Source organism: Geotrypetes seraphini, chromosome 18, assembly GCF_902459505.1.
Source record: "Geotrypetes seraphini chromosome 18, aGeoSer1.1, whole genome shotgun sequence".
Classification (NCBI taxonomy): domain Eukaryota; kingdom Metazoa; phylum Chordata; class Amphibia; order Gymnophiona; family Dermophiidae; genus Geotrypetes; species Geotrypetes seraphini.
The window spans coordinates 21,761,434-21,782,096 of record NC_047101.1 but is presented as its reverse complement, the minus strand read 5'-3'; the positions used below and the strand labels follow the sequence as shown (position 1 = coordinate 21,782,096).

Below are 20,663 nucleotides of genomic sequence, written 5' to 3'. Positions count from 1 at the left end.
GGATATAGGGCATCTCCTTGCATCCAGTCAGCTTTTCAAAACCCGGCACTTTGTCCAGGTTTTAAAAAGCAAATTGGGTTGGGAGGGGCATCAGTGCAAGCGCGGATGCCCTCCTGACCAAGATGAGCAGGTTGAGGGGCGGGGTTAGGGGGGTGAGGCTGGGGTGTGGCATAGGCATAATGGGGCGGGGGCATGTCTTGGGGGTCTGGATTTTACATCTGACTATATATTGTTTATTTTTACTACTGTTATGCTGTTAACAAAATGTTAAATTTTAGTTTGAACTGTACCTGCTGTACACCACCTTGGGCGAATCTCTTAATATAGTCAGTTAATAAACCCCTATAAAAGAAATAAATGCCAGGAATTATTAACCAATAGAACTGGCTCAGCCAGTTTGCCCAGTTTGTTTAATATCAGTACGATGCCTAATGCATTCTAGTTCCTCAGTTGCTTTTCCACAGGGTACAGATAGTGATGCTTCCTGAGAGGACTTTAGAGGTGTGTAGAGAAAAAGGAGGACCGATTTAGACATCCGGGTTGCACTTCCATTGCTTTCAGTGGAAGAAAAATCCAGATGTCTCAATCCGTCCTCCTTTTCCCTGAGCCATTTGATAATCCTATAGTAGAGGGCTAACATATCCTTTAGGCTCTCTGGCTCATTTTGTCTGAGGACCTTGACTCCTGCAGGGTCCCCTCTAACACTTCTAGATACACATTTCTTTATCCTTACCATCGCGGGTGAGCAGCAATAGCTGTGGAGCTGGGCATTCTTGTAATTAGAAGCATTGACTTGTAGCTCCCAGTTCTACTTATTGATATCAAAGGTGCAAGTACAGTAGTCCCCCGAAATTCGCGGGGGTTCCGTTCCAAGACCACCCACGAATTATGAAAATCCACGAATATTGGATGTGGTGCTAAAATGGCAAAATATGCCCTCCAAATCAAATTTAAATAGAGTAGAATGTGTGTTGTCACCAATAATGATGAAGATATGGACAGGAAAGCAGCAAAGCAGAGAATTTATAGCTCCTCGGGTGGCATCTCTTCTTCGGGCGCATCAGAAGGAGTCATATCTTCTGACGGGTCTTCTTCTGGTGTGGTTTTGTGCTGGCTTTCCTTCATAGGTTTGAGGAACATTGTGATGGGAAGTTGCTGTTGTTTCTTCGTGGTGGCAAGGAGGGTCTTATATGTCTGAATGGAAGCATCGATGCCATTATTAACTTTGAGAGCCCAAACCATATAGGGATCCCATGCTTCAATCATCCCTTGTAACTCCCTTGCTGTCCTAATAATCTGGGACAGACGTTCTAATGTCAGACCGTGCTCCTGCTCCTCCTCACGATCAGTCGCTTCCCCCTCATCTTCGCTGGCAGACTTTGTTAACTCCAACAAATCCTCATCCATCAGGGGCTCAGAGTGGGCATCAATGAGATTGTTGAAATCATCTTGAGTGATGTCGTCAAAACCTTTGCCACCTAGTATCCTTGCCAGTCCCACAGCCTTATCAACAGCCTCATGCTGAATTTCTTCTGGTGATAAGCCATTGTAGTCATGGACACACTCTGGCCACAGCTTTTTCCAGCATGCGTTGAGGGTTTCCTTTTTCATCTCCTTAAGAGCAGCTTGGATGACTGACAGGCACGTTGCAATTGTAAAGTTATGCCAGTAACTCTTTAATGTAAAATTATCATCTGTGTCCATTGCATCCACAAGGTGTTGGAGAGAATTTCTTGTATAAAGAGCCTTGAAGGCACGGATCACACTTTGGTCCAGAGGTTGGATTAGGGAGGTGGTGTTGGCATGGAGGAACTCAATCTGGACTCACTCATAATACAAATCCAAAGGGTGTCCGCCTGCATTATCCATAATGAGCAACACTTGGAAGCCCATGCCTAAGTCGTAGAGGTAATCTTTGGCTTGAGGGATGAAGCACTGGTGAAACCAGTTTGAAACTAGGATTTTGGTAATCCAGGCCTTTGGGTTGTGCATCCAGGGAACTGGCAGCAGGTTTTTTGTTTTTGAGGGCTCTAGGGTTCGCTGATTTGTAGATGAATCCTGCTTTCATCATGTAGCCAGCAGCATTGCCATACATAATAAGCGTTCTTCTTCACCCAGAGAGTGGTAGAAAACTGGAACGCTCTTCCGGAGTCTGTCATAGGGGAAAATACTCTCCAAGGATTCAAGACTAAGTTAGACAAGTTCCTGCTGAACCGGAACGTACGCAGGTAGGACTAGTCTCAGTTAGGGCGCTGGTCTTTGACCAGAGGGCCGCCGCATGAGCGGATTGCTGGGTACGATGGACCACTGGTCTGATCCATCAGCGGCAATTCTTATGTGCCTTAAACCCTGGAGTTTTGGTTTCATCCATCATGATGTAAGTTCTGGACGGCATCTTCTTCCAGAACAAGCCTGTCTCATCCATGTGGAAAACTTGTTCTGGCTTATAGCCCTTCTCCTCTATGATGTCCCTGAAGGTCTTGGGGTACTTTTCAGCGGCTTCTTTGTCAGCAGATGCTGCCTCTCCATGTACAGAAATACTTTTAATATTGAATCTTTTTTTGAAAACGATCAAACCATCCTTTGCTGGCTTGAAAATCTTCAGGCTCTTGTGTTGTAGACGATCCGGGTTGCTGTTCTATGGCATCCGTTGCAAACTGCTGGTACAATTTCCTAGCTTTTTTATGGATGATGTTACCGTCCAAGGGGATGTTCTTTTTCCTGCAGTCAGTGATCCACAATGCCAAGGCAGATTCCATCCTAACGACTGTCTTATTTCTTACTGTCATTACCTTTTTGGCAACATCACAGAAACTTACTGATACGGTGCTCCTGATTGCTGCCTCGTTCTTCTTTATGTAGCGTATGGTGCTTTCATTAATGCCATAATGGTGCGCTACTGCAGCATAACTTTTTTGTTCTCGGAGCATATCCAGCAGCTCAACTTTCTCCTGGAGTGTCATACACTTCTGGCGATTTGGTTCATTGCCTCAGGCCTTTAAAGGTGCAGGGCATTTGGGTGGCATCTTAGGACTTTCACCGGTTCGTGATACAATCGAGATAGCTACACTCTGACTGGCTACTTTCAAAACTCCCGCCAAACCTTTTCAATCATCCTGATTGGCCACTGTGCTTCCAGACATTTTGTATATGTAAATTTAGCTCGCAATGGATGATTGAAGCATGGGATCCCTAGACAGTAAGGTTTGGACTCTCAAAGTTAATAAAAATGTCATTGATCCTGCAATTCAGACATGTACAGTAAAGCCTTCCTTGCCACCATGAAGAAACAACGACCGTGTGGTACATGGGGAAGAACGAGGCAGCGATCGGGAGTACAGTATCTGTAACGACAATAAGAGATAAGAATTACTGTTCAGTATATGGTTCTAAATTAATTCTCGTCAGGAAAATACAAGAAAAACTGCGATTGAGGGAAATTTGCGGATGAAATAACCGCAAATGACTGGAGGTGTGAAATCTGAAACGCGAATAAGTGGGGGAGTACTGTATTACATTGCTTTGGAATGTTACGTCCAAAACCAGGACTAGCTAAGTACTCTCCCTCCTGTACTGGGCATAGTACAGCTGTCAAACTGGTGCAGGCAGCAATACTCTGGAAAAGAGGAGGCTCAGGGGAGATATGATAGAGACCTTCAAGATCATGAGGGGCATAGAGAGGGTGGATAGGGACAGATTCTTCAGACTGAAGGGGACAACAGGTACGAGGGGGCATTCGGAGAAACTGAAGGGAGATAGGTTCAGAACAAACGCAAGGAAGTTTTTTTTCACCCAAAGGGTCGTGGACACTTGGAATGCGCTACCGGAAGAAGTGATCAGGCAGAATACGGTACAGGGATTCAAACAGGGATTGGACGGATTCCTGAAGGATAAAGGGATCGTGGGATACTGAGGGAGGAGCTGGGATGTAACACAAGTATAGAAAGCAAACCAGGTAATGAGTATAGAAACCAAACCAGGTCGTGCATGTGCAAGACCGGAGGGTTAGGACCTCGATAGGAAGACAGGACTTAAATGAGAAACCAAGGTGGCAAGGGAGCCCCTTCTGGTGATACAGACAGGTCGTGACCTGTTTGGGCCGCCGCGGGAGCGGACTGCTGGGCGGGATGGACCTGTGGTCTGACCCGGCAGAGGCACTGCTTATGTTCTTATGTTCTTAATACAATATATATTTGGGGGGTTAGGGAGAAATGCACCAGAGAGCTCTCAGTGCAGTCTTGGCAACACACAAAACCACAATGAATATGCATGAGATATTTGCATACTGGAGGCAGCGGCGGCTCATGCAAATTTGTCTCATGGATATTTACTGTGGATATCTTGAATGATCTGGTAAGTCTCAAGGACAGGGATGAGAACCTGTGGAATGGACTAATTATTCACAAGACTTTCCAAGACCCTCTCTGGGAGGAGGTGAACTGTCAGGGTTCTCCAGCCTCCTCTGCAGTGTGTGCTGCAGGGGTTGGAGCTACAGCCTCGGCACCCTGAGGTTGTGGGTTCAAATCCCTGCACTGCTCCTTGAGACCCTGGGCAAGTCACAATCCCCATTGCTCCGGGTACATTAGAGTGGGAACCCGCTGAGACAGTTAGGGAATACTGCTTGAGGACTTGAACAATTTGCAATCCGCAGAGAATTGTAGGAGATGCGGAATATAAATTATTTTTTTTAAAACATTAAATAAAACGTCCCTCGCTGTTGATTCGAATACGGAGCAAAACCGCTGAGTTTGAGCACCAGAGGGCGCTGTGAGAACCCTCCCCTGCCTGCGAGGTGGTTCCGGAAATCGCCGAGCACGTGACGGGAGGGAGGTCATGTGACCGCTGCCGGGAAGAGCCGGGTCCTGCAGGAGAGGAGGTGGGTGAAGTCCGGCGACAGTTGATGCGGGGGAGGGGAGGGGAGGGGAGGGGAGGGGGGGGGGAGGGAACGAGTTGTTTTTGCCTATGGGCTTTACTCTAGTTTATGCTGCATTTCCTTTAATCATATTTGATCTCAAATCCATTATTTACAGTGGCATTTCTAGCCAGGCTACATGTATTACATACTCTCTAAACTGAAAAGGAGTTCTCATGCAGCATAGGAAATTTCCATTTCTGTCTGTCCCTTAGAACTCAGGTCACCTAGTTATAGCTGTGATAAGTCATATACCCTGACATGGATTTTAGAATGCATTCATTATCTTACACGCAAGCAGGAGGCAGTGGCAGAGACATGGGCTATCCATGCTAAAAGGGACTTTCCTCTAAATCAATGACGTTCAATCCAGCCCTTAGGACACACCTAGCCAGTAAGGTTTTCTGCATATTCAGCATGAATTTGCATGAGGTACATTTGCATGCATCACCTCCAACATATGCAAATATATCTCCTGAATACTCATAATGGGTATTGGAAGACAAATTTTTCCCCATCCCCGCAGGAACTCATTTTCCCGTCCCTGCAAGTTCTTTTCCTGCACCTGCCCCATTCCTGCAAGCTCCATCCTCATCTGCACAAGCCTCAAACACTTTAAAATCATAAGTAGCAACATTCTAGAGCTCAGATTGTGATGTCATAATGCCTCATTCCACCAATGCCTAAGCTCCGTCCTCATCTGCACAAGCCTCAAACACTTTAAAATCATAAGTAGCAACATTCTAGAGATCAGATTGTGATGTCATAATGCCTCATTCCACCAATGCCTAAGCTCCGTCCTCATCTGCACAAGCCTCAAACACTTTAAAATCATAAGTAGCAACATTCTAGAGCTCAGATTGTGATGTCATAATGCCTTATTCCACCAATGCCTAAGCTCCGTCCTCATCTGCACAAGCCTCAAACACTTTCAAATCATAAGTAGCAACATTCTAGAGCTCAGATTGTGATGTCATAATGCCTCATTCCACCAATGCCTAAGCTCCGTCCTCATCTGCACAAGCCTCAAACACTTTCAAATCATAAGTAGCAACATTCTAGAGCTCAGATTGTGATGTCATAATGCCTCATTCCACCAATGCCTAAGCTCCGTCCTCATCTGCACAAGCCTCAAACACTTTCAAATCATAAGTAGCAACATTCTAGAGCTCAGATTGTGATGTCATAATGCCTCATTCCACCAATGCCTAAGCTCAGTCCTCATCTGCACAAGCCTCAAACACTTTCAAATCATAAGTAGCAACATTCTAGAGCTCAGATTGTGATGTCATAATGCCTCATTCCACCAATGCCTAAGCTCCGTCCTCATCTGCACAAGCCTCAAACACTTTCAAATCATAAGTAGCAACATTCTAGAGCTCAGATTGTGATGTCATAATGCCTCATTCCACCAATGCCTAAGCTCCGTCCTCATCTGCACAAGCCTCAAACACTTTCAAATCATAAGTAGCAACATTCTAGAGCTCAGATTGTGATGTCATAATGCCTCATTCCACCAATGCCTAAGCTCCGTCCTCATCTGCACAAGCCTCAAACACTTTCAAATCATAAGTAGCAACATTCTAGAGCTCAGATTGTGATGTCATAATGCCTCATTCCACCAATGCCTAAGCTCCGTCCTCATCTGCACAAGCCTCAAACACTTTCAAATCATAAGTAGCAACATTCTAGAGCTCAGATTGTGATGTCATAATGCCTCATTCCACCAATGCCTAAGCTCAGTCCTCATCTGCACAAGCCTCAAACACTTTCAAATCATAAGTAGCAACATTCTAGAGCTCAGACTGTGATGTCATAACACCTCATTCCACCCATGGCTAAGCTCCGTCCTCATCTGCACAAGCCTCAAACACTTTAAAATCATAAGTGTTCGAGGCTTGTGCGGTTAAGGCAGAGCTTACAGGAATGGGACAGGGACAGAACTCACGGGGACCGGGGAAATTGAGTTCCTGTGGGGATGGGGAAAATTTGTCTCCGTGTCATTCTCTAATAGGTATCCCAAAAGCTGGGTTAAGAACCACTGGTCTGGACTGTTAAGAAACTCTCCCTTTCATGTTGTTTGACACGTTTTTAGCGTGTGCAAAAGATTATTTTTTATTTTTATTTGACTTGTCTCAGTAAACGCCTTGTCAAGATCATTGCATTCTACAGTCTTTTATTCTTTTGTGTCTGGACTTCCATTTTCTGACTGTGGAATACTTGGGCCCTTGCTTTGTTTGTCCATGACCTCCGGCTCATGATCTTCTGTAGTCTGTGATTACTGAAACAGTGGGGGCATGCCATTATCTGAACAATATAGGGTAATGCTGAGGTAGTTAGCCAGATCCAATGCTATTAACAGCTGACATTTGGAAGGTTTAAAGAGCAGGAACAGATCATGGAAGTAGTGACAATATAATTGTGTTTATAAAAGCCTGAAGCATCTCTGTCCGACGGGCAGGCTAATAGTCCAGGCAGAGTACCTGCATCATACTGTGATAATGCATTCCTGATAAATGCATTAGCCTGGGTTGTTGAAATCCAGTGACTAGATTATGGAAGATTTCTTATCCGTTGATGTTGTATTCTGTATCTGCCAGGCTTTGGTTGCTGCAGCTTGTGTCAAAGCTAACCTAGTAATACAATCAAGTTTGTTCTAGAAGAGGGGCGGAGGCTGGAGGAGCTTCCAGATAATAGCTAAAAATGATATGTTCATACGTAAGCCGAGGTTAAAAAAAATAATGAGTGCAGTGAGGAGGGAAAGCAAAGGCATTTAGAGATTTAAAACTGCCTTCTAGGCTCAAACGTGAGCTATAAATTCAGGAGAACTCTGAGAAGAAAGGCAAGAGGAGACAGGATGGAGGTAACTTTATGAGGGAGAGGGTGAAAGTGAAGCTGCTGTTTCTAGCTGTGAGTCTCTATAGCAGCAGAAAGTGGAGAGAGAGGTTCAGACGCCTTTGCCCAAGTGAAATAGGGGACTGCAATTCCCATGTTAGTCCATTTGGATATATCCGGATCAGTCAGCAAGTTGCAGGTGGCATCTGTCTCCTTTTTTTTTTTTTTTTTGAAATAGCTTAATATCTCTGGGACAAGCTTCCAGGTAAGTCATCAGATCCTGCCCTGGGTTTAAACTTTGCAATTGCAAGCTGTCTATAGATGCAATTACAGCTCACAATAGATGGAGGTGGTGAGCTGTATGGACTTGAGACAGCAAACAGTTGAAAATCCTGTGCCTGGTGAGAAAGTCAATGTCTGCTAAATCCTTTTGAGTTGGGTTCAGATTGTTTAGTCATCTTAATTTCAGGTATTTTCTGTCCTTAGGTTCTCCTGAAGTGTCTTTTAATTGCCTTCACTGTAAAAAGTGTGACCCTCCTTTCAGAAATGTTTGTCTGCTGAGCCGTTATTTTATTTGATTTGTTTTCTGTAGTAGAACACATAATAGCTCAAAAATTATATATAAAATGCATATTTAATATTTGCTGTAGGTTTTGAATGCATAGGCTTAGCAGATACAATTATTTTACTCATTGAGATGTTGGGGTGAATGATTATAACGATCTGAGAAACCTGCGCAGAAATTGGCACTAAAGAACTGGTCTGAGACTTTATTGCCAATTTCAGGGCAGGTTGATCCTTTTTCCTCTCATTCATAGCAGACACATATTATGGGTTGTAGTTAAGAAGTCTTTGTTTGCATTGAGCTATTGTTCTAGTTAGGGTTTCTTAGTTTATCTCCTTTAAGGACTGTGAACAGCTAAGTACTTGAAAACTTAGTGATAACAAATATTTGTTTGATACTTTGTGTATGTAGAAAACCTCTAAGGTTCTACCCTAAGTGGAGAGCAGAGACCTCTAGTGGCTTTGTTAAAGCGATGGAATTTGACTTGTGAATGCCCTCCAATATTGCAATAAGTTCGCTGTTCTTCTTCAATTCGACCTTTCTGCAGCTTTCGACATGGTCCATCATGATATACTAATTCTCCAACTTTCTGGCATAAACTCAACAGTCTTAGATTGGTTCTCAAAATTCTTACGTTCCCGCTCCTACTTCGTTAACATGAATGGCTCCTCATCCCTCCCGTGGAAACCGATTTGTGGAGTTCCTCAGGGCTCACCTCTATCCCCGATTCTTTTCAATGTTTATATGTCCTCCCTGAAACTCCTCCAACTGTCCCCCTTGGAAACACTTTACACTTACGACGATGACATCCTTGTCCTCCTCGAGACCGACTCTAACCTCACCAATCTCTCTGAGAACATCATGTATATCGAACCTCCAATCCTGGGCCCTCACCGTACAAATGAAATTAAACGAGACCAAAACAAAACTACTTTGGCTCGGCCCAAAATTAGATCAGCTACCCACCCTCATCACACTGTCCTCTGGCACCACATTGCAGCTTGAACACTCATGCAAAATTCTGGGCATCATCATTGATTCCACACTGTCCTTCAAAATGACCACCTTAATTCCTTAGTAAAAAAATGCTTTTTCAATCTTCACATGTTAAGGAAAGTGAGATCCTGCTTCCATCATCATCACTTTGCTGTCCTCGTACAATCCATCATTCTTTCCAGACTGGATTACTGTACCTCCATCTACATAAGCCTGACAAAGAAAAGCCTTCATAGACTCCAGCGGATCCAGAACACTGCGGCTAAACTAATCTTCGCAAAAAGCAAATTTGACCACGTCTCCCCGCTTCTGTCTAAGCTTCACTGGCTCCCAGTAATCCTTAGGGTTCATTATAAATGTGCCTGCCTAACCTTCAAGTCTCTACACGGTATCCTGCCTCCCCTTTTTCCACTATCCTGGAACTCCTCTAATCCCAACACCACCAGATCCACTCAAAAATTCAAACTATCCTTCCCCTCTTTAAAAGGTATATCCCATGCAGGAAAATCAGGGACTTCCCTCTTCTTCAGGATCACCGAACTCTGGATCAGCTTTACTACCCCGCTTCGGAGCCTGACCTCCCTCCAACTCTTCCGCAAACATTTGAAAACTTGGCTTTTCTCTAAAATGCAATGACCCTTCCCTCATCGATATACAAAGTCCCTCTAAACTTCTCTTTCTAAGTCCTTCTACTTTTCATTGTAGTTCCTTTCTACACCAACTCCTGTAAACCGTGCCGAGCTCTATTTCTGTGGAGATGATGCGGTATACAAACTTAAGGTTTAGTTTAGTTTAGTTTAATATTCCCAGGGAACTCCTGACCAGTGACATAATAGTAGAGGAGATCTCTCTTGGAGGGAAATTGTGACTGGTATAAAACCTCAGCCCTGGCCGAATTCATTTTCTTTGTCATCTGCTTCCCCGACCACCCTACTGCTAAGTAAGGGAAAGATGGTCTTTGGGAAGCCCAGCCTTTATCCTAGGAAGAGAAAGGAAGTGGTGAGTAGTGACAGGGTTGCTGATGCTTCTGCATTTGCCTGAAGGCGTGAGCCGCAACAGGGAACCAGTCCACCACCACCTCTAAGGAGGAGAATAAAAGAGAGGAACAGTTGGAGAAACTGAAGATAGTGGCATTAAAATACTTCATTAAACACTACGCAGGAGGCAGACCTCTTTTACTTGAAAGGAAGCTCTGGAAGGTGGGGGGCAAAGGATGAAGGTGAGAAGGATAGACTAAGGAAATACTTTTTTACGGAAAGGGCAGTGGATGCATAGGAGTGGTGAGAGCGAGGACTGGATCTGAATTCAAGAATGCATGAAATAAGCACAGAGGGTCTCTTAAAGGGCCCCTTTTATCAAGTTGAGCTAGAGGTTTTTCATGTGGGCCAGCATGGTAAGCTCTCCGATGCTCACAGAATTCATATGAGCGTCGGAGCACTTACCTCACCGGCCTGTGCTAAAAACCTCTAGTTCGGCTTAATAAATGGGGGGGAGGTAAGTTAGACGAAAGGGTTGTAGAGGTTATTAGTTGGTAAGGATAGGCAAACTGGATAGGCTATATGGTCTTTATCTGCCATTACACGTAGATAACGTATTTTCACGTAGATAACGCGCACCCGTGTAAAACGCGCACACGGGTATAGCGCGCGAAAAACACAAATTTATGTACAGAAATTTTTATATACCGCGTACACTCGTATACCGCGCATGCTGCCCGACTCTCCTTTCGCCCGCCCCGACTCTCCTCTGGAGACCCCGACTCTCTTTTCGCCCGCCCTGACTCTCCTTTCCCCCTTGAAGTCCTGTCCCTACCCTGAAAGCCTGATGCTACCCCCCCCGACGTCCGATTCACCCCCCCACAGGACCGCTCGCACCCCCACCCCGAAGGACCGCTCGCACGCACCCGCACCCCCACCCTGAAGGACCGCTCGCACCCCCACCCCGAAGGAGCGCTCGCACTCCCACCCCGAAGGACCGCTCGCACCCCCACAGCCTCCCCCCTCCCCCATGGAGAAGCTGTCTACCTTGTTTCCGGATGCCAGCGAGCCCAGCTGTTTCCTCTGCCGGCGGTCCCGCCCCTTCTCTGAGCCTGCTGCGCTGCTTTTTCTTCCGGCGGTCCCGCCCTTTCTCTGATGTCAGAGAAAGGGCGGGACCGCCTGAAGAGGAAGCAGCGCAGCACAGGGCTCTGAGAAGGGGCAGGACTGCCGGCAGAGGAAGCAGCTGGGCTGGCATCCGGAAACAAGGTAGACAGCTTCTCCATGGGGGAGGGGGGGAGGCTGTGGGGGTGCGAGCGGTCCTTCGGGGTGGGAGTGCGAACGGTCCTTCAGGGGGGGGGGAAACTATGTAAAAAAATTTTTGTACAACGCGCTCACGCGAGAAAATACGGTATTTCTTAGTACCAGCATTGCCACTAAGCTATCTGAAAATTTAGCGCTTCTGTTATGTGATGCTTGAATATCCATATGAAACTGCTAGCTCAAAATCTAGCCCTAGAAAACCGGAGCATATAAAGAGCCTGCGTGCTGTTGTCTTGCGCTCATTTGACCTGTCACCATTCAGTCTGTCCATCCACGTTAACTGCTCAGCTCTACAATTCCTTCCTTTTCATCAGAGGTAATTTGTATTAGGTTCCTATTAAGCAGAGGACAAGTTTCACAAGCCCTGTTCTAGCTAATTAACGCAAAGGTTAGCCAGCAAGATCGTTCAGAAAATTGCTCTTTCTAAGGCTTAGGTCCATGAACAATTCAATGATGTTTTCAAAACAGGAAACAGATGAACAAAATGAGTCTCTCTTTCGTGAAACAGTAAGCTACAATATCACTTGTCTCCTGAAAGATCAGAAAATGCTCATTTTGCAAATAATCAAACCATGTTGGGTTTTCTGCAGGGGGAAGATGAGATAGTTCTTCAGACCTGATGGTTTCGTTTCTCTATCCTGGCCTATGCGTGCCTGTGGTGCTCGAAAGTTCATAGTACTCTGGAGCTACCTTTATGTAATGTAATGTAATTCATTTCTTATATACCGCTACATCCGTTAGGTTCTAAGCGGTTTACAGAAAATATACATTAAGATTAGAAATAAGAAAGGTACTTGGAAAATTCCCTTACTGTCCCGAAGGCTCACAATCTAACTAAAGTACCTGGAGGGTAATAGAGAAGTGAAAAGTAGAGTTAGAGGAAAAATAAAAATAAAATAAACATTTTAAAAAGACAGCATTGATCTAAATACTTTGGAAGGTAGAGGAGAGGAGAGAAAGGAATAGAAGCAGAATGGGTCAGCGTCAGTGATGAAGTGGAGCAAGTAAGTTTAGGAGGAGCGATTGACGTATCCAGAAAGAGCTTCTTCAGGGAAGAGACTTGGCCGACAGTCCCAGGATGCCTATGTCTCCTCCCCTGCGATGTTCTCCCATCCATGCATTCCCTCCCAGACACACTGCCCGTGCCCCAGCCGCTCCAAGGAGGCTGCCCCAGATGAGGTCCACGGTGAATGCAGGATTCTCTCCTCTGCGGGAAAGCCGCCTGGAGCCGACAGTCGATCTTCTTAGCGGATTGCAGGGGGGGAAGAGTTCACACTCTTGGTAGGATCGGGTCTGAGTGCTCTCGGTGGTTGTGGCTGGTCTCATTGCTGCTTAGGTGTAAAAGCAGTTGATCTCCACTGCTGCTGATATTTAAAAGCAGGCAGATTGATCTCTCCAATGGACTGCAGGGGGAGGAGTTCACGCTCCTGGCAGGATCGGGTCTGTGGGCTCTTGGTGGTCGCTGCTGCTTGTATGTAAAAGCAGTTGTTTTTCTTTATAAAAGCTGGAATCCATTCTCCTGTGAAGAATACAATTGATTATTTTAATAATAAACCAGCCGTTGCTGTATACAACTCTAGCTTTGATCCGAGAATCACATGGCAGACTAGACTTGGATAATGCATAAGCAAGGTAAAGCATGTTCAGTTTCAGCTTTTTGTTTGCATGCATCACCTGTGATCTTTGGAAAACAAGCTTACCCCATGCCTGAAAGCCTCAAGCCAAACACTTTAATTTTCCTCTCCTGTTTCTGGGTTTTTTTTAAAATTTATTTATTTTTTTAACTTATTATTTATTGAAATTTTCAATATATTACAAGAAACTAAGATTCTTGCTAAGGAAATACAGCCGGAATAAATGTCACATTCATAAACAGATATAAAAGTAACATTCTCGCTTCCTTAGACCACAAAAAAAATAAAGGGGAGTAATGGCAATTATTATTAAGAAGTTAAACACAAAGGAAAAAGAACTAATCAACGAAAGGCTATAACATGCTCTGCATTATAATAAATTTCCACTAAACAACAGCAATTTTCTTTAGCGCCAGAAATGATTTTAGCTGCTCCGGCTGAAAAAAAAAAATATTTAACCTGAGCAAATTTTACTTCGCATTTACAAGGGTAAGCCAGTAAAAAGGACGCCCCAAGTGCCCTGGTCTCCTGTCGCAAAGACAAAAATTGTTTCCTTTTTTCCTGGGTAACCTTAGTTACATCCAGGAATACCCATATCTTTTTACCATAAAACAGTTCTTTTGATAGGCGAAAATAGAGTTTCATAAAGGAATCCAAGTCTGGTTATTTCTTAATTCATTCCCAAAGAGAATAATATAGTTTTCAAAAACTCCAGGTTTCCTAATTACCTTTGGGTGCCAGATTTTGAGGGTACGGATGTGCTGTTTACCACCCTAAGTGCATTCTGTAACATTTAAAGTATGAAAACAGTTTAAACAACAAGAATGAATTTGCAGGGAATGTTTATAATGAAAAATGCATACTTTTCATTTATTAATACTATATTAATATTGGCCTCTTTTACAAAGCCTCGTTAGCAGCAGCCGCGCGGAAACAGCCCCGAAGCCCTTTAATTCTCTATGGGCTTCGGGGCCGTTAGCGCAGAGCAGCCGCTAGCGCGGCTTTGTAAAAGAGGCCATATGTATTCACGTGGACAAACTTGGTAACGCCAATTCTTTATTTTACTTTAAAAACTTACACTTATCACAGCTCAAGTTGATGAACAAATTAACAAACAATTGTTACAATAAACACTATACCTAAAACCAAATAAAAATAGACTCTCCTTCAAAGCTCAAAAGAGTACATCAATATCACTGCCGTCATGATGTATTACAGTTGCATTTCAAGTATCTACATACCAAAAGCCAGTAAAAAAAAAAAAGGTTTCCAATCACTTCCAAATAGCAACAGTAGAGTCTTCCTTTCTTACATCAAGTGACACACATAAAAGCAGGGCTGTGGAGTCGGAGTCGGGGTCGGAGGAAATTTCGGGTACCTGGAGTCGGAGTCAGAAGTACAAAAAACTGAGGAGTCAGAGTCGGAACATTTATATACCAACTCCATTTTTGAACTTGGCATACCAATCACGAGCGATTCTTTCAGCTATAGCACCCACTATATACACAGCACAAATGTTGCGAGCAGCTTCTGCGGCCTTAGAACCTTGATTAAAAGCAAAAAGAAGGTGGTGTCGAAAATGCTCATTTCTCTCAACTTGACATTCCATTTTAACGATCTGAAAATTAACCAGTGCTGTGGAGTCGGAGTTGAGGAGTCGGAGTCGGAGGAAATTTCGGGTACCTGGTGTCGGAGTCGGAGTCTGAAGTACAAAAAACTGAGGAGTCGACTCCACAGCCCTGCATAAAAGGGGTCTTTTATTAAGGCGTGCTAGCTGATTTAGCGTGCGCTAAATGCTTTAATGTTTAAATTTGTCTGGCATGGATGATAAGGAAAGTGAAATATAAGCCTACCTGTTAACTTCCTTTCCTTGAACCATCCCGGACCAGTCCAGACCAGGGGAAGCCACAGGGTCAAATTCACAGAATAACAAGTTCAGAAAATGAAGTGCAGTGGTATTATTGCAGTATTATCTCTAGGTTACTGAACAAGGAGATCAATTTTCAGCTGCTGGTATAGATTGTAAGGTGTGTCAGAAGCTCAAATACAAACTCAAAGACAACAACAAATTGTTTTAATTTGACATGGATATACAGAAGAGCATATGGCAGTATCATCCCTCTATAAGGGGGTGAAGTAAGCTCTGAGTTGTTTTCTCTGTCTCTATCTGCTGGCAGGAGAACATAACCCACTCATCTTGAGTGGTGTGACAGGATTCAAGGAAAGGAAATTAACAGGTAAGTTTAAATTGCACCTTTCTGTTTTCCAGCATGATGGCTCACACCAGGTTGAAAAGTGAGAATTATAATGGCTACAGTTCCACAGAGGTCAGCCCTACCGATGAATACTCAAGCCTTACTTCGGAATCCAGTGATTATGAGAAGCAAGGAGAAGTCACTGGCACAACGTAAGCAGATACTTCTCTTTTACTGTTAGGCTTTTTTTGTTACATTGCATTGCTGAACTCAGGCTGGTGTCTGTTGTCAAATGTTTTAGAAAATCCTCTCCTAAGGACATGCCGTTTTCTCTGTCCACAGCAGGGAATGCAAAGACACAGTTTTTAATATATTTTATATGATAACTGTCTTTGCTTACAACAAGGCCACAGAAGAGGAGCCACGTCCGTTCACTCCTTAGCTTCCAAATTTATTTGTGGCTTACTGAGTACCAAGACACTAACCAAACTCCTTGTTCCTTCTTGGAATTTAAATCTGTGTTTCCCAACCCTGTCCTGGAGAACCACCAGGCCAATTGGGTTTTCAGGCTAGCCCTAATGAAAATGTATGGAGCAGATTTGCATGCCTCTCACTTCCGTTATATGCAAATCTCTCTCATGCATATTCATTAGGGCTAGCCTGAAAACCCGATTGGCCTGGTGGTCCTCCAGGACAGGGTTGGGAACCATTGATTTAAATCACACTTTCTTTTATAGGCCCTCAATTTGAGCCTCTAGCAGAAATTCCAATATCTGCCCCTATTGCTTTTGGAGGAGATTTATTGTACTTGACTTGAAGCTTGTGAAATTCAAGCCTTTGCGCTTCACAGTTTCGTACAGATGGAGTAGCACTGTTGTTCACCCTGACTTTCTACTACTACTATGCAGCGTTGTACATGTAAAAGAGAGTCCCAACTCAGAAGAGCTTAAAATGTAATTTGGACAGACAGACAGGACATATAGGGGTTGGAGAGTTTCTATGTTTATGTTTATTAAAATTCTTTATAAACCGCTTAGCTAAACAGCAAGATCAAAGCGGTTTAAATAATAATTCAATTAAGAATATAGAAGAGAACTCCATTTAAAACAAGTAAAGCAAAAAGTCCAACCAAGTCATTTAAAAACAAAAAGAAAACCATTCATCAACATGTACATACTTTTCAAAGCAGATTGCATCAAAGAACTTCAGTCCCTCCCATTTAAGGAAAAAGCAAATTGAAAATAATATGTTAGATGAGTTTCTTTCTTAGCGGCTATGCATGGGCAGGAGTGACCTTCCTTCGCTCCTGCCTGTGCAGAGCTGATGGCTGCTGCGAGTTCTCGCGGTTCCTTGAGAACTCATGGCAGCCAATTAGATAGCAGTTCTACACGGGGAAGGTCGCTTCTTCCACGATTCACCAGTGGACCACCAGGGATGCTTAAGGTATGCAGGGGAGGTGGGAGGGAGATAGAAATAATTAGAATCAGGCGACGGGAGGGCTCCCTCCTGTCCCGGCCACTGCTGGACCACCAGGTCTCATGGCAGGCCCAGGAGAAGCTTGCAAACAGGTTTGGGAGGGGGGGCAGGTCAGTGCTGACCTGAATATAAACCCAGACCCAAATCTCAGTTTATATTCAAGTATATACGGTAAACATAAATACAATGAATGAGGTAAAGTCAAAATCAGTAAATTGAAACTTAATAATAGGACTACCATGAAACAGTTTAAAAATATACTTAACAGCATTGATATATGATTAAGAGCTATAATGCATACTAAAAGGAAGACATAATACTTATGAAGCATTCAATAAGCACAATATTTATATAATGCATTATGCAAATAAATTTAGAATACTAGCATATGGGCCATATTCTATATACCCTGTATGATACCTAAAAAAATCAGTACCAAAAAGGACGGCGTTTAGTGAGATTCTATAAAACACCTCCAAAGTTATGCACAGTTTATAAAACCTTGCTTAGCATCTCTACATCTTACGAATATTGAGCCTAAGCTGTGCTCGCATCGGGCATATTCTATAGCAGTGTGCCTAACTTTATAGAATAGTTCTTTCAGTTCTTAATTTCAATGTATTTGTTTAATCCATTATTTAGCCCAGGGGTCTCAAAGTCCCTCCTCGAGGGCCGCAATCCAGTCGGGTTTTCAGGATTTCCCCAATGAATATGCCTGAGATCTATGTGCATGCACCGCTTTCAATGCATATTCATTGGGGAAATCCTGAAAACCCGACTGGATTGCGGCCTTCAAGGAGGGACTTTGAGATCCCTGTCCTACAGCAGTACTCAAGGGTTTAGGTCAGACATGGGCAACTCTGGTCCTCGAGGGCCGGAATCCAGTTAGGTTTTCAGGATTTCCCCAAAGAATATGCATGAGATCTATGTGCATGCACTGTTTCAGTGCATATTCATTGGGGAAATCCTGAAAACCCGATTGGATTGCGGCCTTCAAGGAGGGACTTTGAGATCCCTGTCCTACAGCAGTACTCAAGGGTTTAGGTCAGACATGGGCAACTCTGGTCCTCGAGGGCCGGAATCCAGTTGGGTTTTCAGGATTTCCCCAAAGAATATGCATGAGATCTATGTGCCTGCACTGTTTCAGTGCATATTCATTGGGGAAATCCTGAAAATCCTGGATTGCGGCCCTCAAGGAGGGACGTTGAGATCCCTGATTTAGCCCATCCTCCTGAATGGGTTGTTTGTTGGTCAACTCATATTTTTGTATTTATCACCTTGAGCTTTGTTAATAACCCCCTCCCCCCTTTACAAAACCATAGCGCCAACCACGATGGTAACAGCTCCAACATTCACCGGAATTCCGTGAGCGGCGGAGCTGTTACCGCAGTGGCTGGCACTAAAAACCGCGTTACGGTTTTGTAAAAGAGGGGGGAGGGGTGAGTTATTCTTTGTTGCCTAAATATATCTACAAATTAGTTTTTCTTATGGGCAGCCTCTTTCACAAAGCAACCCTCGGCTACGAAATCACCAGCCAGTGTGCATGTGTTCCCCACTGTGTACTGAGAAAGTGAAGCTGCTTAAACCTGTAATGGGGGTTCTCTTTATACAGCAGGGGAATGCGGTCACAATCTCCATTTCCCTCCCCCTCCCTCCATCCTGCTTATTTTCCGTTAATAAGTACTAAGCAATCATTTTACGTACAGTAAAAAAAATAATACTGACTGGGGGTTACTCTTGCTGCCTCGGGAATGCAGCTTCATCTTTAGCAATGAATTAAAAAAAAAATATTTGATGATTGGCAGATTGTAGCCAAACTGCGCTGTCACTGAGTGATGCCATCAGCCAGTGTGGCTGTATTCCCATATTGTATACTGAGAACCCTAATTACAAGTAATAGCATTACTTTCTAATTGGTTACAATTTTGTCTGGCTAACCCCTATATTGTATCTCCTTAATTGGATAGAAAATTGAATGAATAAATAAATTCTGTGTTCTTTTTTCCAATACAGATGGTATCAAACGTTAATACATTTGTTAAAGGGGAATATTGGCACTGGATTATTGGGCCTTCCCCTGGCTGTGAAGAATGCAGGTATTGTGGTAAGATGATCTCAGTACTTCTACCAGTTCAAATTTTTTATTAAAGTTTTGCAATAAAATAGAAGTGCACGGCATCCTTCCTCCTTTAATTCCACTTTCTTGGAATTCCTCAAATCTTAATACCACCAGATCTAACCAAAAATCGAAATTATCCTTCCCCTCATTAAAAGGCATTTCCCACCCAGGAAAACTGGGGACTTCCCTCTCCTTCAGATTCATCGAACTCTGGAACAACCTTACCTCCCCTCTTCTAAACCTGAGTGCTCTTCAACCCTTCCGTAAACATCTGAAAACCTGGCTCTTCTCCAAAACCTAACACTCCCCCCTCTTCTGTCATCCTAGCCCTCTAACATTCTTCTCCCCTCTGATCTTCATGTAGCTCTTCCATGGAGTTCCTTTCTCATTACAATTCCTGTAAACCGTGCCGAGCTCCACAACTATGGAGATGATGCGGTATACAAACCCAAGGTTTAGTTTAGTTTAGTTTAAATAGGAGATATAAGAAATATACAGAGAATCCAAGCCTTGGACGGCTAGATGAATATTCATCGCTACTATAGAAAATCGCAAACAATCCGATATCATCTAAGCCAAAAGATAGAAAGGGAAGCAGTAGGAGAGGGTAAAGAGGAAAAGAAAAGAGAGAAAGGAAGGAAAAGGGAGGAGGGAATGGGATAAATAAGGATCAGTAGAAAATGGAGCAGTCAAGAAGAAGATTGAGGGGGGGCGTGGCTTGTCTGTGAGACAAGACGGAAGGATGATCGCTGAGCTCCTCTCCCAAATGCCTATGTTTTAAATTTAAAAAAGGCTCTTCTCCAACTCTAACGGATCCATTTGCAGAAATATCTCTTTTGAATACAGTACGACAGCCTAACAGTATCAATTTGTATGTATATTCCTCCTGAGTGCAGTGCGAGTGCTGGGTCGATTGATGAGATCAGATTACCTTCACTCTAATGCTCATTACCGGCGTGATTTGAAAATAAACCAGTAACATTTCCTCCGGTTTTCCAGGCTGCAACAGAGGAGGTGATAGTGCCGATTCTGAATGTATGATAGTGAAATAAGCTGTCTCATACAAAATTATATTCAGGCTCGCTGACAGTTTGAAAAAAGCTGTTGAGACAATTTGAATGAGCAGGAGAGGAATCTACTGTTTGATAGTGAAGAGTAACACTGCGAGTCTGTTTATAAGGGACTGACAGATCTACCTTCACTCTGATGCTCATTACTGGCGTAATTTGAAAACAAACTAAAAAAAAAAAATATTTTCTCAATTTTTCCAAGCTACAACAGAAGAGGTGTGTGTGCCGGTTATGAATTAATGAATAAACTGTCTCATAAAAATTATATTCAAGCTCACTAGCAGTCTGATAAAAACTGTTAAGATAGTGAAGAGTAACACTACAAGTCTGTTGTTGAGGGGCTGACAGATTTACACCGAAGGAGCCTGAGATCGGCGGTTTAGCTCCGCCTCCAAACAGCCACTTTGACACCGGTCTACCGAAGCAGCTATCTTGAAAGCTTTGAGTGCAAGACCTCACTTCTTCAGGATCCAACACAGTGAAGGGAAACAGGAGATCGAGTCATCCCCCTTCACTGTACCGGTGAAGCCTGAGATCGAAGATTTGCCCCGCCCCCCAACAACC

The 20,663-nt window shown here is 43.7% G+C and overlaps 1 protein-coding gene across 3 annotated transcripts in view; it reads left to right on the top strand.

Moving 5' to 3' along the window:
- Positions 1-4,772: 4,772 nt before the first annotated feature.
- LOC117351497 (proton-coupled amino acid transporter 1-like) overlaps positions 4,773-20,663 on the top strand; it is a 69,887-nt gene continuing 53,996 nt past the window's right edge. For 2 of the 3 annotated variants that reach the window (XM_033926828.1, XM_033926830.1), the window contains exons 1-3: positions 4,773-4,876; positions 15,509-15,646; positions 18,924-19,014. In XM_033926828.1, coding sequence (XP_033782719.1) covers positions 15,510-15,646; positions 18,924-19,014 — 228 coding nt within the window. In that variant the 5' untranslated portion in view covers positions 4,773-4,876; position 15,509. Of the gene's footprint in view, positions 4,877-15,508; positions 15,647-18,923; positions 19,015-20,663 lie in introns of those variants that run through there. The other variant, XM_033926829.1, reaches the window with a different exon arrangement.